This window comes from Hydra viridissima, unplaced genomic scaffold (genome assembly GCF_058129835.1).
Source record: "Hydra viridissima isolate aposymbiotic clone 2 unplaced genomic scaffold, HvirCarnegie_v1 scaffold_11, whole genome shotgun sequence".
Lineage (NCBI taxonomy): Eukaryota > Metazoa > Cnidaria > Hydrozoa > Anthoathecata > Hydridae > Hydra > Hydra viridissima.
Genome location: NW_028324310.1, coordinates 7,529,111 through 7,547,158, shown reverse-complemented (window position 1 = coordinate 7,547,158; position 18,048 = coordinate 7,529,111). Strand labels below are relative to the sequence as shown.

Below are 18,048 nucleotides of genomic sequence, written 5' to 3'. Positions count from 1 at the left end.
GACAATCAACACCATACATTTCACATATTTCTTTATGAGCTTCAGACGCTTTCTATGCGGAAAAAAAAGCACCGAAAATGTTTGCACTCTATTATAAAATTGATGTACAGCTAACATGTACACAAGTACTCATGCACCACTTGTTTCTAAAGTACCTCAGTTTTGTTTCAAACATTAAAAATCAAAGTAAATTAAGATTAACTGGACGTTAAAAAAATAAAGCATACTTTTTATGACTAAAAAACCGAAATAACTTAGTTACCAACCCAATAACTGTCTGCATTCTCTTCTACTCATCAAACCAACTAAATCTTCGCTTATCAAGTTTCTAGTTTCAAAGAGTCTTGTTTTTGCTTGTTTTTTTTCTAGTTTTACAAATTGTAAAATCGAGTATTTAGTCCTCAATGTGGTCAATAGGGGAAGTCATTAGCAAATTTAAAATTTTCAAAAAATAATTTTAGGGAGTGTTTTTTTAACGTGGTAGGTATCTCTAAGTAACATTCATCTCAAAAAAAAATTGTTTTGAGCAAAAATGAATAAAAGTAGAAAATGAAAACCATAATTAAAGTATAAGAAATTAAATCCTTAAAACACGTGCTTGTAAAAACAGTTTATCAAGCAAGATAACTTTATTGAATAAACAAATTCGTTTCTGAAATGAAAAAAATGCCTTTTGCAGTTTTAAAAAGTCCAGTAAATTGGTCACTATAGAAGAATTAATTTTTGAATAAGATTTATCAGAATTTATTATATTTAAAAATATTTAGAAAAAATTCATTATGATGATGGACTATATATTTCACTAAAATCAAGTTTTAGCATAAAGTAAAGAGTTTCATTAAATCTATTTTGCATTTCCGATTTGAAAAAACGTTTCTGTGCTCTATTCTTTCTGCGATAAATCCATCCCATCTTTGAAAAGTATAAATGGCTGCTTTAGTCACTTGTTTTATGACTCTGGGTGGGCAAGAGAAGTAAGGTACTTTCATAGGAGTTTCTATTGCCCTATCTAAATCCTTTTTGTCTGTTGTTTTGTCTGTTTTGTCATGTTGCAAAACTTCGCTCCAAGATTTGTTAAGTACTCCAATCAATGGGTTCAGAGAGAGTCACAGCATCAAAGTTCAGTGTATGTTTTTTTCAGGATCATATAACTGTATCATCTAGCTTTAAATCTCCTCTAATCTTCATAACCATGCCAAAGTTCAATATTATTTTGATGAGCTCGCAGGTTTAGAAATGAAAATAGACTCAGAATGAGCATGAAATACCCCATTTTGAATAGGTTTTACAACTGCATTCATAACTTCCATTGTTTGACTTCTTAATAGATGAAGAAATTTGATTAGATGATGGGGCCCATTAAAATAGGCTTCACCTTGATCCTAGACAACATGTGAAAGTATACTTGAACCACTAACTGAACAAGAGCTTTTATTCTTTTCAAGTTATCACTCTCCATGTTTACTTGGTGTAATTAAACTACACAGAAGCAATTGCGGAAAGAGGAAATTAACATTTCCTTGAAATCCTGTAAATATAGTTTGATGGTTTTTTTATTAGCATATTTGAGGTATTTTTGTTAAGTATAAATTGAATGTGAAACTTTGGTAAATCAGAGTTTTTTATGATTAAAGAAGATTTTCAATTACAACTTTGTGCTCTCTGCAAGAAAGTTATACTTAGGTAAAGCCAAAGGATTGCCTGACCAGTAATAAGCCACCTGCTGTGGCAAAGATCGACAGATTTTCTACCTAAAAAAAATGAACTTGTAGCTTTTAACTTGTAGTTGGTTTACATACTTTAAAATGTTATCAGGAATTCTAATCAGTGGTTAAATCTGACTGATAGGTTTCAATCTTTCTAATCACTTTTTTTTGCTTTACGCTTGACAATAGTTTGTCTATACGCCCTGTATATTCATCTTTGGAGTTTGTCGGTCCATCAACATTTGCAATCAGGTACCTTAGAGTAGCTCATTTGTATGAAACATGAAAATTGATCAAAAATAATTTGTTTCAATAACTCAGATGAGTTAATAGCCCATCATTCTAACCAAACACAAATAATGAAACTATAGAATTTGAGCCAACCACAATTATATGTTAATAAGTAGACCTTTTCTCAGTACATCTCTTTGTGAGGAAACTTAATTGTTTCAATTTTAAACCTTCTATAAGACAATATTTTATTTTGTTTATTATTCACTATAATGCAAAAAGAATTATTTTATAAAACTAAAAGAAAATATCTTTTAATCAATGTAGACGTTTAAGTAACTCCACTACTTATACCTAGTAAATTCCAATGACAATAATACTAAGTGCTAACAGTGCTCTATGTTTTATAGATTACAATTGACTTATGAAGCTTTTGATGCTGAACACCTGGAGTTAGATAAATTGTCTTTGATTTCTTTGGAAAAACATTTATTTAGCAACTTTCAACTTTTAGAGGAAGTCTTTTGTCTTTTTTTTTTTTTCATTCCATATAAAATTTTTTTCTTGTCGACAAAATTTGATTTGACTTAGCATGACCATAAGCTTTATAATATGTTTTAAATAGACATCTTTCCGTGAAATTTTAAGTCAGCAAAAAATTTTAATCTGCCGAATAATTAGTTGTTATCTTCAGCGTCACTGTCTATAATGGCACACAATGGTGTCTAATTACACAGTAAGCAAGTATCAAAATGTTGTCACGACTTTTCAGGCTGGTTTTTGCACACCGCACATAACAACACTTCTTAAATAAAAATATATGCAATTTTATTAAATGACTGCAAAGGACATAGCCGGAAAACTCACTGGAGCTTTTTTACTGTTTTTAGTAACTTTTCTATTAGCATTGCTTCCGAATAGATTTAAAAGATTTTCAGAAAAATTTTTAAAGAAAATGAGCTCATTTTCAGGAGGAGTAAGCTTTATATTATTACTGATTTCTACATATATTAAATGAATGCGAATTTATATATATATATATATATATATATATATATATATATATATATATATATATATATATATATATATATATATATATATATATATATATCCTTTTTTCATTTTCAAAAACATATTTCAACCTAAATACCTTCATCCCAACAATACTAAAGATTCTCTTTTCCAATAGTTTTATTTTACTACTAACTGACTGCAAATACAAAATATACATTCTTTTTTTTAAAGTTGCATACTGTTTAAGAGTTAGTTTAATTAAACATAATTTTTAATACATTACAACAATTTACCAGAATAATTAACAATTTCTAATACAATAACATCATAGCAAGATATTGTTTTTATTATTGAAATGGCATCCAAAACAACATCAAAGATTAATGACTAGGTAATCTAATATTCTAGATTGTTTGTTAACAAGGCTAATAGCCTTTAGTTAATCTAAAATATACAAAGTAGATCTAAAAATGGTATGTGAATTTTTTACAAAATAATACATGCAAGTCATAGTTTTTTCAGTAAAAGTTGATCAGTAGAAACTTTGAAATTTATTTTGCATTGACTTAACAAAGGTATATTTATTAGTAATTATCTAATATACAACTTAATTCACCTTATTTTTACAAATTTCATTAAAATGCAAATAAGTAAAGAGAAGACATTATGTTCATGTGACAAATGGTCTGTTACAAAATAAGGGTGTGTTTATGAAAAAATGTTCTAATTGACTTTGTTTACCAAATGGCTTTGAACTCTTTCCCCCTATTTTTTACCTTATGCTTTTGTTTTTTGTTTTTGTTACTTATTAGGTTATATTTGATTTAGCTTTTCCTTGGATTATGTTACTTGGATTTGATACCAGAAGCAATAAAAAACTTTTCCCAAACAAGAGTGCTTGAAGATGTCCAAAAGTTGTATCCAATGGCTGAATTTGTTATCTGTTTTGGATTAATATTAATTTTTGGAATTGAAAAATTGGTAAACAAGTGTCAAGCAAGTAAAAAGACTAAAAGTTTTGTTGATTGTGTCAAACCATCCAGAACCATGAGTTTGATGAAAGGCATGTTGGAAATATTTTCTAGTAATATTCCTTAAAAATAAGTTATATTCTGACTTTGCTTTAAGTAAAAATACATCAAGAATTAAACTTAATTTTTATAAATATATGGAGGTTGCATTCAACCATTGTAAGCTGCACCATAAACTACAGAATTTTTAACTAAGTTAAATAGTTTTATTTTCTGATTTGATTTTAGAGAATGAAAGATTGATACTTGACAACAGTGTTAAAATATCCTATTTATCAAGTAATTCAGTACACAATAATCATTCAGATGATAAAAAAAAAGGTCTCTCAAAATGCAAATTGGATTCTGATACAATGTTAGCTGATGATCAAATTATTTGTAATTCACAGGAGAATAATACAGATCTTGTATGCAGCTTACCATATAATGAATATACAAAAAACAGTACCACTGATAGCTTATCACTCCGACAATTAAATTCTGATGAAGAATACAAATCAAAATTGCGAGTTTTCTTCTTAATTATAGCACTCTCAGTTCATTCTTTTTTTGAAGGACTGACCTTGGGGCTGCAAAACAAATTGTATGGTTTTATTCAGCTCATTGCTATTTTGGCATTTCATAAATGTCTCATGGGATTCTCGCTTGGAGTTAGTATTGTGAGCGCACGTCAAGATTTAAAGCTTCATTTTAAGCAAGCAGTAGGTTTTTATATAAACTCTTTTATTATAAATGTTTACACATTTTGTTTCAGTTTGGCTTCTATTTTGCTGCAGGAACTCAAAAGAATGCTTTTTAATTTGTAGTCTAAATTCAAATCTTTTGAGTTTACACCATACCATTTTTTATCCATTATATCACTACCGCAAAAATCATCCTATTTCTGCATTAAAAAAATCTGCACCTTATCTTTACATTTTCTTTGTAATTACTTTATGTAGATTAACTGTGAATCAAACTTTAAATAATATTTTAATCTTAAACTAGTTGATGCATTTCACCATAACAAAGTGAAAAGCAATAGATAAATTTTAAAATTTAAGTATTTGTTTTTTACATTGGTAAGGAGAAAAGGTCCTTTTTTTTTTTAAATTGGTTTTGTTAAAATACTTATTGTTATGTATGTTATCTTATGTTATGTGTTACTATATATTCTGTTTTGTTAAATATTGTCATGTATGTTTTTTTTAATTTTAACATGGAACTTCAATAAAAGTTTTGTTTTATTGTTCAGCTTTAAAATTTTTAAATATTTTCTTTCCTTTTTTTTTTAAATTTAGTTCTAAAAAGAAATTGTATTAATTTTTTTTTTTTTTGTTAAACACTTTCATGTTTATAAAAATGGTTTACATTCCAGATTATTTCTTTTAAATTAGTTCTACTGTTTAGTTTTTTTGCTTAATTTTGCTTGTTCAGTAAATTAAGTTTAGTAATTTATACTTTATGTTTTTAAGTTTATCTTTGCAATCTCTTCACCATTTGGTATTATACTTGGCTTCATAATTATCAGTTCTTTGAATAGCGACACTAACAAGGTTGTTTCTGCTATCCTCATTGCTTTGTCAACCGGAACATTTGTGTATGTGACATTCTTTGAAATAATTGGCAAGGATATCAATAGCAACACAGATGATGTTTCTTTGCTGGTGTTCTTTATTTTTGGATTTTCTTTATTTGCTTTAATTACAGCAATTCCAAAAACTAATATCTAAATTTTTTATATCTATAATTTTGAGATTTTGTTCAAAAATTATTTTGAACAAACTTCAATAAAATAGTTAATTGAGAAAAGTATTTACATAATTATTATTAAAATTAATTATATGATTAATGTTAAAATTAATTATATAGTTGATATTTACATATTTCAAAGATTGTTTTTAACTTGTTTTTAAATTGATGTTTATTTTCTTTGTAATCTTTTATATGCTAGAAAAATAAATCTTTAATATTTATCTTTTGAGATTTAAAATTGTTTTTTCTAATTTAAATGTAAAAATGCTTTTGTATTATGATTTAATGATAAGTATCTTTAATTAAATAGACTTATGATCATGATAAGTATCTATAATCGAATGGAATAGACTTATGATCATGATAAGTATCTATAATCGAATGGAATAGATTTATGATCATGATAGGCTGTCAAATTGTCATTTTTTTCATTTTTTTCATTTTTCTTTTATCTTTTTTGTTTAGTTTTTTTTTTCTTTTTTTTTTCAGTTTTCAAAATTGAAAAATATTTTTTTAAAAATTACGTAACAAAAAAAGACCAATAAAAAAAATGACAACTTAATAGTCTGTGAAAAAATGAAAAAAATGACAACTTGACACCCTGTCATGATTTTATAATCATAAAGTGTTTGGGCTCTCAACTAGTGGATCTGTTTAATCTTGTTTTAATTTTTATAAGATCACTTAACTTTAGTGCTGAGAAATACTTTTATTGAAAAATTTTGATGGAAGAAGCAAGAAAGAAAGTGAAACAGGTACTTTTAAAAAATATTTTATAAAATTTTTATATTTCTTCATATTAAAATAAAATTATGCTTGAAATTTTAATCAAATCCATTTTTCAAACATCAGTTTATAATTTGAAATTTTGTTGAATTTTGTGTTTCATTTTTGTTTTATTAGAAATCCAATGAAGATTATAAAAGAAAATACAAATACCTAAAAAGAGTTGCCAAGCAACAAGTGTTTGTAAGTTATGAATAAAATGTTGTGACAGAAATTTCTTAATCATTAACATAAAAAATAAAATGTTGAATAAAATAAAGGACCAGAACATGAGTTCAAATTGTTAAAGGTTGTTTATTACAAAATAAGCAAAACTTTTGTTTGCAATAACTCTTTGCCATATTTTTGATGTGTGGTGCATTTTTGATGTTTGATGCATTTTTTCTGAAACATTTGTTAATATTTACCTGTTTTTAGCTTTGTATTGAAACATTGTGAGCTTTGTAATTAAATATTATTAGCTCTGTTTCAAATATTGTATTGAGTCATAAGTTCCGTATTTGTACAAGTTTTTGTTTCCTTGATTGATTATGTATTTGCCATCGTTTCTAATAATTGCTGCCACCATACAGGAAGATGCATAGAATTCCGCCTTTTTTTTTATGCGAAATCTCTTATGCCCTTTTATAAATTATTCCGGTGATGCGTTTTGTTGATATTTAAAAAGGTGGTAGTTTAAAGAGAAGTATGTGGGTGTGGCAGCTATAAACGAACAGATAGATTTGGAAAAACCTTTTAGGTTACTTTTACTGTATTCGATCTTCAAAATATTTGTCAACTTTTGGCTCAATATTCCTTGGCTCTTTCCTGAAGGTTGGTTTAGTACAACACAAAAAAAATGCACAGAAAAGTTTTCCTAATTTGTAAACTTATATCTACATATGACTATGTTACCAAACCGCTGCTAATCACTTTTTTAGGTGGAGAATAGGGGTGAGTATTAGGGTGTGGGGTGGGGGTGGGGGAGTGGGCGTATAAAAATTATGTCAATAAAACAAGCTTTTGTAAAAATTGTTATACTTAGAGTAATACATTTGTTTATTTTTTATTGGAAGAAAACGTCATTAGAGAGAATAATTTATAAAAACTTAAAAATATGGAGAAGTTTTTAATGGATTTTTGTTTTCTACACTTGAGTTGTGTGAGTATATTGAGAACTTGCGTTTGATATTTTTTGTTCTGGCTCTCTATATCGAAATTTGAATTGTACAATTTGTTTTAAACAATGCCTCAACTTCGGTGTGCGATAATAATATATGACAGGATTGATAACAGTATTCAATAACGCTATTAAAATACCCAGCGTGTAACCCAGAGCTAGATTTTCAGGTTTGTATTCTAATAAAGTCTGTATTTGAAACCATGCCAGTGGGATTACAGTAACTGAGAAAGAAGTCACAATCAAAATTGCAGTTTTGCATGCACGTTGGTGGTAACTCTTATTTCGGTTATTTAAAGCGTGTGAAGTTTTTATTTTACTGTGTTGATATAAAGCACTACCAATCAAAATGTAGCATAAGAAAATTGAAAAAAATACTAAAGAGAGAAACAGCAAAACAGCTGCGGAGTATATTTTCTGCGACTCTTTTGCGAACCTCAGTGAAGAGATGGTGAACGATAACACCAAGCAAAGAATGGTTAAATAACGAAGCTGCATCTTAGTCATCTTGTAACTGTTTAATCTCTTTAGATGCAAGTACCGATCGTAACTAATTATTGCAATAATCCCTCCAGACATTCCGATTAAAAAAGATGTTAAAAATCTCCTTAATGACTCAACTTTGCAATTAGTTTCCATGCTCTCGAAAAACAGTTGTAATAGAAACAGAGGAGGTACTAAAACGGATAAAAGAAAATCTGTTGTTGCTAAGTGCGCCAGCATTTGATTTGTAACTGTGTGCAGCACTTTAAATTTGTGCAGCGTGACGAGGACAATTGCATTCGTGATGCTGCTGACTATTGCAAGCGTCACAAATGAAATTCCGAAACTAATTTTTAATGTTTTTGAATCTAAATTAGATACCGTGGAGTTGCAGTTCATATCTGCGTCTCGTCGATTCGAAAATAATTTTTTAACGTGTTGATAGATACAACGATGCGTCGTTGAAAGGTCGATCGTCTCTTTTTAAAAACTACGCAGATATGGCGATACGATTACACGTTTGTTATTATTTGTGCAACTTTGTTTGCTTTTTAACAGGAAAGCTTGAAAGCTTATTTAAATATTGCGTAATAACTTGAATTTAGCGATGTGTAATAAATTTTTCTATTTTTAAATCTTTAATACTACGCTCTATTTAATCCATGCATGGCATGAACACTAAGTATTACCTCTAGAATATTGAATTAAGTTTACTATTTTGATAAAATTTTGTCAACAACTCTATTAAAATAGTGAAAGGAATTGTAAACAAAATTCTTTCATACAAAGTACTAAAATAATTCTTTGTATCAATTGATAAAAAATAGTGTAAAAGCAAACCCAACAATAAAATTGAGTTTCAATAGCATTAACATTCTTACATTATTCACAATATTATTATATAACTATATTACCTATATTATATTATTACATATCTACTACTTTTAACTTAATAGTTAAAGTTGAAGTTGCGAATTTTCGCTCGCATTGGAATGTTTAGGGGCCCAATTTTAACCAGCTCTCACCTTTACTGAGTAATTTGACGTTACTTTTTTTTCTAAAAGTAACGTCAAATTAATCAGTAAAGGTGAGAGCTGTAATAATATTCTTTTGACGTTTTTCCCTCCAGATAAATGCTGCTTTGCATGATGAGGTTGGGAGTCTGGAAAAATATTTCATTCGTATAAAAGCAGAAAGAAAGTAAGTAGTTGTTAGGTTTAACAAGATTTTTTTAAACATTTAGTTAATAGGTTGAACAAGGTTGGAATGTACTCTACATCGCTTTTTGGACGTTTTGAAAACTGATGTAATTTTCTCCATAATAATTTCTATATTTTTTCTTAAAATATGGAAATTATTATGGAGAGTATTATAGCAACTCTCTATCTAAAAAGTATTTTTGATTGTAATTTAAAGAAAGAATGTTAATCTGATTTAAAGAAAAAAATGGCTGATTTTAACGCTTATAATTGCTTTCAACATTTTTATTTCCATAAAAATACTGTCAAAAAATTTTCCGTCTACAAACGGAATGTTTTTCCAATAAAAATTGTTATGAATTCTCTTTGTCACAAAAAAACTCTCTTCATATGTCATTCGTTACTCTATTTTATTGCAAGAAAAAAGCGAACGTCTGACTGGCATTTGAGGGAATACTAGGGAGTCTGTATTAAACTTCGAGTTAAGATTTCGAGTTACGAAGATCAAACTGGTGTCCAAATGTCTTAGGTTGTTCAGCCCAATCTCGCTTGTTTAGCCCAATCTAGCTTGTTCAGCCCAATCTCGCTTGTTCAGCCCAATCTCGCTTGTTCAGCCCAATCTCGCTTGTTCAGCCCATTCAGCTTGTGATCACGAGAAAATGTGATCCTCCACAAAATTTTTCTGATATTCATTTTTCAAGTTATAGGTTTAAATGCTCATAAATATTTGAGGGGCGTTAAAAACCATGCATTTTGATAAGTAATGAAGTGTCAAGTTTTAAAAAATTTAACACTTCATACCAATTCATAAAGCTAACACTTAATACGTAGAAGGTTTTAGAACCTTTCCCTCCTTTTTTTCTTCCGTTTCACTGAGTTTTACATTGAATAAATTTGATTTGTAAAATTTCAAGTTGTTCCTTTTTTGATGAAAAAATTTTAGAATGAAACTCATATTTTTTTTAGATTCTTGATGAAAAAGTTGTTCAAGCATCTGCCCATGTCTGAATCGCAAGTTATTCAGAGCACCAAAGCATTGGATGCTCTTGAAAGGACCAACCCTGGAAAAGTTCCTTTGTCAATATTGAGTCCTGTACAACCAGAGCATGGGAATGTAGCTGCCATTAAGAAAAAAACTAAATTACAATCTCCTTTGGTTGAGTCTACGAATCGAAGTCCTGCAAAAAGCTCTGACAAAAAATGTGCTTTTTTGAATTTTTTTATTTATTTATTTGGACATATCAAATAACAGATTATTTTTTCTTTTATCCTTTAATTTCTATATCTTTTTCATCAGCTCTACAAACGCAATACGATGAAGATGCTCGCTTAAGCGACGAGAAGCCTAAGCGCAAGAAACCTGGCACTGCCAGAAAACGAGTTCTACCGCTTCACCTTGATGATCTCGGTTTAAATTTGTTTTCGTGAATCCTGAATAAACATTTGTCAAATGTGTCATAAAAAATCAAAACATTAAATTTTAGTTTGTTTTTTTTAATTTTAGTTGTTTTTTTTTAATACTTTTTTTAAAGAAAACTTTTTGACTTTAGGTGTCCCCCTTTTCCCAATCACGTTGGGCACTCTATGCGTCTATGATCTTGGAGAGGTAAGTGTCAACGTAAAAAAAAAAAAAAGTCAAAGCATTATTTATCGAGCTGTCTTAGAAAATCACCTGCCTTTGTGTCAGACGTTTGTGACCGAAACATCAAAAAGTTCGTGTAATTTTATCCAAGTTTTCGCACAAAAAGTTTGTACGAAATTTCTCGAAGTAATTCGGAAATTTAAAAAAATTTTATTCGGCATTTTCGATAAAGTAGGATAATTTCATTCGGATAAGTAAAAAAACTTATGATGCACTGAACATTTTAACGTTTCCTTTTGAACCCAGGAGTTTTTAAAAATTAATATTGACAACATAAATAAACTGACTTACTTGATTTGTCCAAAAAAAAAATTATTGAATGAACAATCTGCTTTTTTTTATTTTATTTGATGTGTTGTGATTTCCATTAACATAAAATCATTCTTATTGATATTTTTTTAAAGTTAAAGGAAAACTTATGTTAAGTTGATACTTCATCTGATTATTTAGTAGACATCTGCATTACGAACGTTCCGTAGGATTATGAATTTACGAAATTTTGAATTACGAATTATGAAATTACAAAAATTACGAAATTACGAATTACGAAAAGGCAAGATAAGTCATAATTTTTTTTTTATAAATAGATAAAAATTACGAATTCAGTCGTAAATTTCGTGTGTTTTTTTCGTTCACATTCAAGTTCGTTAGCATTTTAATTTTGAAAAATAATTTTACAGAAGTGTTGTCAAATTTTAATTAAGTGATAGTTTGGTGTTCATCCATGCAAATTAAAATTAGTCAAATTTCGTCACAAAATTTAATTCTGATTTGCGTGATAAACACCAAACTATCACTTAACTAAACTTTTTATTGTATTTGGTGATAAAAACATTGTTGTGTGCAAATAGACAAAAAAGGAAATTGCTTTTTAAAATAAATCAAGGCGGAAAAGTTGATCAATCAAGCAAGGCAGTAAATCGAGTTTTTGCTATTGAATTTCGAGAGAGCTTTGACAATCAAGACCCTATCCCTAGAGCTGATTACAGGTTAAGCAAATGCAAGTATTGCCCTAAAGTCATTCGATAAAGAAAGGGTGTTAATGCCGGGATTAGTAATCCTTGAAAGATGTTACACCGATTTTACAACCAAAATTACGATGTGTACACAGGACACTTCACTCAAGAAAGGCCTCACATCAAGAAAGGAAGGTTAATGACTTAAGGTTCATCAATGAAGCCTATTTCTTCAGTTATGTAGATGAAACTTCCCTTTTATCCCCCTTAGCTAGAGTTTGATCAAGATCTGATAGAAATGTTCATCTGTACCAACTTACTTTTCAGCCTTGTGGAGAATAAAGGATTCCGAAAATTTTTCACCTGGCTGTAGAGTTCCTTTATCAAATAACTTTTAAACGACGGCTCTCATCTGACCTTCTGACTGCTCCAAAGGTGAGTTCTCAAACTGTCTGCAACTCTATAAATTCTCAAGAAACAGACCAACAACAAAGGAGTTAATTCTTAACAGAATTTGAAAACGAAATTGAGAAAAGGCTTCCTGACTGTGGATGCAACAGTTTCACATATACGGATGAAAATCTTCTTCATCCATTTACAAGGGTGCGCTGCTGAAGAAGTTGGGCTAGTTCAATAAAATGAAGATCCAAATCATTAAAGAAAACCCTTCCAGATTGGCATTTTTGGATAAAATTCAGGAAAATGTTTGCGCCAACAGAAATATCTATTTCTTTGTATTTCCATTCACAGAAATATACATTTTAAGATGATCATTTCTTATTTATGTGTTGCAAATTTGGCTCTTAACGACCTCTAAGGCCAGATTTTTCGTAAATAAGCCATCTTTCTGAATTTTAACTGAAAAGTTTCATGTCTTACGAAAATGTTTGGAATTTAAAATCTCGTAATTACGTATTACGCTATAATTACGTTCGTAACTGGGAATTTTTTTCGTTGTGCAAATGTCTATTAGAAATAATAGTCTATTATATGTCTATTACAAATAATGTGTCTATTATAAATAATAATTTACTTTGTATTATTTCATTCAATTCCAATTCCATCATTCCGATTTTAAAATCTTCTTAGTATCAATTCGTAACACTTTGTTACGGTTACACTTTGTGGCGGTTACATTTTGTGGCGGTTACATTTTGTAGCCGTAACAAAGTAAATAATCCGGAGTTTTATATTTTATAATCATCAAAACTTACTGAAAATTTTGAAATCAATAAATAAGGCAGATAAGTCTTTTTGGATTTTCAAGTTTGAGTTCCAAACGGTGTACACCAATATGTAACAGATTTACTATCTGGAAGTAATAAGCAGTAAAAGGTGGCTGTAAGGTCGCAACTGTAGTTCGAAAAGTTTTATAATCCAAGTCAAATGTTATTTCAGACAGAATTTTCTTTTAAAGTAGTTTTAAAAAGTTAGAATGTTATGAAAATAAATTATTTGAATATCTGTATATAAAATAATATATTTAATTTAAATTTAAATTTTGGCGACATTTTGTTCGAAAGCGATAAAAATCTGACTTTTCTTTTAAATTGATTTAATGGCAAAGTGGTTTTTCGAACCATTGGTTATCTTATTCGAAAAAACAGGTTTGAATCGAAAAATATTTTCGAAGGAAGTTTTTTCAGAGTTTTGTAAAATCAAATCAAACAAAAATTTATTCGATCCTGAATTAAATGTATCGCAAGCTTTAAAAGTAAATTTTTGTAATTTTTTCAGGTTGTATCCCACAAACCAGGTTTTCACTCGGAGCGATATATATGGCCTATTGGTTTTTGTAGCACTCGACTATACCCTAGCATGTTAGATCCGGACCATCGTGTGCAATATTTTTGTTACATTAAAGATGGTGGATCAGACCCAATGGTAAATTACAGTTTTGACTTAATTTAAAATAATTTTGTTGTCGTATTATTTCACCTGCAATAAAAAGCTTTGAAGGTTTTCTCGGAACTTTTTAGTTTGAAATTATTCCTGAAGACGAACCTGACCAACCAATAACAGCAGTGACCGCTACTGCCTGTCATTGTGTCGTATTGAAAAGATTAAATACCGCTCGAGGAAAAACTGCAACTAACACGGGATCTGGACCTGAGTTTTTTGGGTTTTCTCATCCGACCATTCAATACTTGATCGAAAATCTTCCTGGTGCCAATTATTGTGAGAAGTATCAGCGCCAAAACTTTGAGCTGGCCGAAAATTCATCAGGTTCTGTACCGCTTTTTTTAAAAAAAAATTTCGCAAAACGATTTTTTAAGTTATTATGAGTAATGTTAAGATTTTTTTTTTTTTTTGCGTTTTTTAGCTGCGAGCGGTAATGTTATACGCATCGACAACCTACCAAATTTACTGTGTTACAACCGGTCCCAACTGGAACTACCGCAACCAAAATAATGCTTACTTTTTGAAGAGATGCTTCAAAAACCTTTTTATTTTGTATATCAAACATTTAAAGGACGATTTTACGAAGATCTTTGTGAACCGCATACATGATTTTCGATTTTGTTTTTATTTTAAGTTCGCCTCATGTGATGATGTCGACAGATTCAAAGCGTCGGTTTTAATTCTTATGTAAAGTTTGAACTTCTTATTATAACTTTCAGTTCAACATAAACTAGTAACGAATATTATGAATGCTGACTGGTTAATGGAGTCTAATATATCTCCTAATAAATGACAATCAGACGTTCGACAAAGAAATATATTACTGAAAAAATAATATGTTTTTTAATCTAAAATTTAGTTTGAAATAGAAAAAGAAATCAGTTGTTAAAAAATTATATCATATTTCTTTTTTCGTTGTTTATGCCGACTCCTTATTTATCCCCTATATTCTCAAAATAAAAACTTAAATCTTTCAGTACAGTACAATTTTAACAGTTCCATGTGTCATAAAAGTGACTCTAAAATCTGAACTAGTGTAAGAAAAAGAAACTTGGTGGCAATACACCTAATGGGTGCAACAACAAGTGGGTGAGATTTCAGCCTGATCTGTATTTCAGGATTTACGGCAGTTTCAACATCGAATTTTTGTGTTTTTTGAACTATTACCAAGAAATCTCTCTGTTAAAAATGCTCTTTTGATGTCAGTGATGTCATAATGATGGCAGTTAAAAAAATCCATAGTGATATACAATTAGAGAAATTTTTGAATTTCTCAAATTGTTAGTATATTACTATAGATTTCTCAAAATCGATTCTGAATTATTTGTTCTCTTTCTAATTTGATAGAGTAAAAAGTTCTCAGTTTTAGTTTAAATTTAGTAAAAAGTTCTCAGTTTTAGTTTAAATTTTGATAGTTTTTTGCTACTTATACCTCAAAACGTTACTTCCAAAATGCAAGTAAACCCTAAAAAAAATGTACAAAAACTGGTCAAAGGACTATCAGTTGGTAAAACAAAAACAAACAAAAAAAAATACGTTTCTGTTAACAAACTTTATTGACTCTCAATACCTTCTTAAATACATTTACTTTCAAAATTAAGTGAAAAAATGATTATTTAAACCCTTTTTTTTACTTTTTTTTTTTCACCATTAAATAGCATCTGGTTAAAATATAAGACATGTATTTTGATTTTCTTCACAAAATATTTATTAATAAATAGCTCAATATACTCTTTTAGTACAAATACTCTACAACACTACTTTTAAATGTAATATCAAAGTTCATAGTTTTTAAATTAACAGCATTTAAGGATGAAGTTAAAATGTTCATTGTAAACCGTGAGCTACGATTATCTGCTTATCTCTTATAAATTAAATTATACTCGCAGTTCTTTAAAGATGCTCACTGTCAGTAGGCACTTCACATGATTTTGATTTCTTTACTATCTTTAACCATAATTATTACCAAATTATTATGCACATATGAAAGTTAAATATACACATATGAAAATGAAGAAAATATGTAAGTGGGTCATAAGCAATAAAATCTCTGTGGAAACCATTTAAAACAACTTGAAAACAAGAGATTTTTCAATCTTTAAAGCATTTCAATCATTTGTTCCTGAAAAAAAAATGTTACTAATAAATTTGATTATCGTTAAAAAAATATAATAGATTTATCTTTGTTTACATTTAAATTGTAGGATCTGAAATAACAATCAACATCAAAAAGATTTTAAATTAATAATTACTGAAAAAAAATTCCAATCATTATACTTTTTATAACAAGATCATATCTCCTTTATCAAAGTCAGATAACAGTGGAAATGTGTAAATACTGCTAGCTTCTGATTCATTAATAACATTATATGATGTTTGCTTGACTTTTTTTCCGACTTTTGCTATTCTAACAACATCTGCTTTGCACCAAAAACACTCTTCTTCATCTACAGTCGACTCTCGATATCTCGAACAGTAAGGGGACCGGAAAAAAAGCTCGAGATATCGAAAGTTCGAGATATCAAGAAAAGGGTTGAAAATAAATAAAATTGCCCGACTTTCATTAAAACAAGTTATTTTTCTGACAAAAATCATTAACAACAAAAACTACAACTTTTGGAAAAAATCTGTTATCTGATATTGCTTTAAATTATCCATCTTTTCCATCTTCATTAAATCCTCAAGTTTTAGTGCTAGGGATTGTATTTCATTTCCGTATTTTGAGCTGTATAGCGAAGCATTTTGAATTGTTTCAAAAGCAATTTCTAATTGAATATCAGATGGGCGTGGCGGGGCTTCGACGTCAATAGCTTCGTCAACGCTATCTTCAACTTCATTATCGTCGTTTTCAAAATTAGGGTCTAAAATCTGAGCAATGATTTCAGCATTAGTAGCAAGTGAACCGGTGGTTACTACATTGCAATCTAAACCAATGTAAGATTCCGCTGAGAGATCTTCTTGGACGGCACGAGGATCTAACTCTCGCAAACGGTTAAGTTCTTCTGTCAAAAATTTAAAAGAATGATCATCATCAGCTTCTTCAATACTCTTGTTTGTTTTGCTGATACCAGCTTTTTTAAAGCAGTTGATGACAGTCTCCTTCGACACAGCATTCCACGAAGAAACAAGATCTTTCATTGCTTGAAGTATAGAAATTTTTGGCATGGGTTCGTTATTATCGACAGCCTTGATACACAAACGCACAATTTTGTGACGATAATGAGCTTTAAGACTTCGTATTACGCCTTGATCCATGGGCTGAAGGACAGATGTGGTGTTAGGGGGGAAAAATATTAGGTTGATGTTGCTTAGCCCTTCGATGTGTGGGTGGGCAGAACAGTTATCCACCAGGAGTGCTACTTTCCTGTCTTGAGCACGAAAAAATGAGTCAAGTTTCATTACCCATTCTGTAAAAAGGTCTCCGGTCATCCAACTTTTTAGCTGATTTTTATATGTGCAAGGAAGTCGTTTAATGTGCTTAAAACACCGTGGGTTTTTAGATTTTCCAATAACAAACATAGGTAATTTTTCTCCCGTTGCACTCCCTGCTGCTATGCCTGTTAGTCTGACTTTACTATTTTTTCCCCCAAAACATTTTTCTCGTGATAAATGGTATGTTTTGTTTGGTAGGCACTAGTAAAATAGTCCAAACTCATCGGCATTGAAAATGTTTTCAAGCTTGTAATTCAAAAGCAATGTTGGAAGTGTAGTTTCATTCCACGAAGCAGTCATACTATTCGTCACGGCGGCACTTTCGCCTGAGATTATTTTAAAGCTGATGCCGTTCCTAAAAATAGGAACAGAATAATTGAATTTTAATTACACGTTTAAAAAACTAAATAAATTAAATATAAACAGATACATGTTATTTGTTTATATTAAAATTGAACAAGATTTGACAAAATTTAACTGACCTTTCTTTCCAATTATGAAACCAACAATCAGATGCTTTAAAATCCAACTCTCCTAATGCTTCTGCGAATTTTAGTGCCTTTTCTTTTAGTATGGTACCATCAATTGGTACTTGTTGACTTCTTTTTGCAACTAACCACGTGTATATGGCCTTGTCTACATTTTTGAAATTACCACTACGAAGTTTCTTCCGTTTAGATTTTGTGCCATTTTTTTCCAGTGAGGTTAATAACTTGGTTTTATTTTTAATCCAGGTTGATAATGTGTTCTTTGGGACTCCATACTTTTTG

General features: G+C 29.5%; 3 protein-coding genes across 4 annotated transcripts; 2 read left to right on the top strand and 1 right to left on the bottom strand.

Moving 5' to 3' along the window:
* Positions 1–2,642: 2,642 nt before the first annotated feature.
* LOC145191361 (zinc transporter ZIP3-like) lies at positions 2,643–5,771 on the top strand. Of its 2 annotated transcripts, none has more exons than XM_090066195.1 (4): positions 2,643–2,913; positions 3,783–4,017; positions 4,214–4,686; positions 5,440–5,768. In XM_090066195.1, exons 1-4 carry the CDS (start codon positions 2,773–2,775, stop codon positions 5,695–5,697), a joined length of 1,107 nt encoding a protein of 368 aa, XP_089922321.1. In that variant the 5' UTR covers positions 2,643–2,772; the 3' UTR covers positions 5,698–5,768. The 2 variants fall into 2 exon arrangements, with proteins under 2 accessions (XP_089922321.1, XP_089922322.1); XM_090066196.1 differs by lacking the exon at positions 2,643–2,913 and adding an exon at positions 3,401–3,529 and having other exon boundaries at positions 5,440–5,771.
* Positions 5,772–6,282: 511 nt separating this feature from the next.
* On the top strand, positions 6,283–14,455 carry LOC145191768 (transforming growth factor beta regulator 1-like). Its single transcript, XM_090066197.1, has 9 exons — positions 6,283–6,474; positions 6,623–6,688; positions 9,277–9,347; positions 10,313–10,548; positions 10,644–10,754; positions 10,897–10,952; positions 13,682–13,828; positions 13,924–14,170; positions 14,268–14,455. Exons 1-9 carry the CDS (start codon positions 6,445–6,447, stop codon positions 14,354–14,356), a joined length of 1,053 nt encoding a protein of 350 aa, XP_089922323.1. The 5' UTR covers positions 6,283–6,444; the 3' UTR covers positions 14,357–14,455.
* On the bottom strand, positions 7,552–8,657 carry LOC149881975 (uncharacterized). Its single transcript, XM_090066198.1, has one exon. It carries the CDS (start codon positions 8,544–8,546, stop codon positions 7,632–7,634), a length of 915 nt encoding a protein of 304 aa, XP_089922324.1. The 5' UTR covers positions 8,547–8,657; the 3' UTR covers positions 7,552–7,631.
* Positions 14,456–18,048: the final 3,593 nt, after the last annotated feature.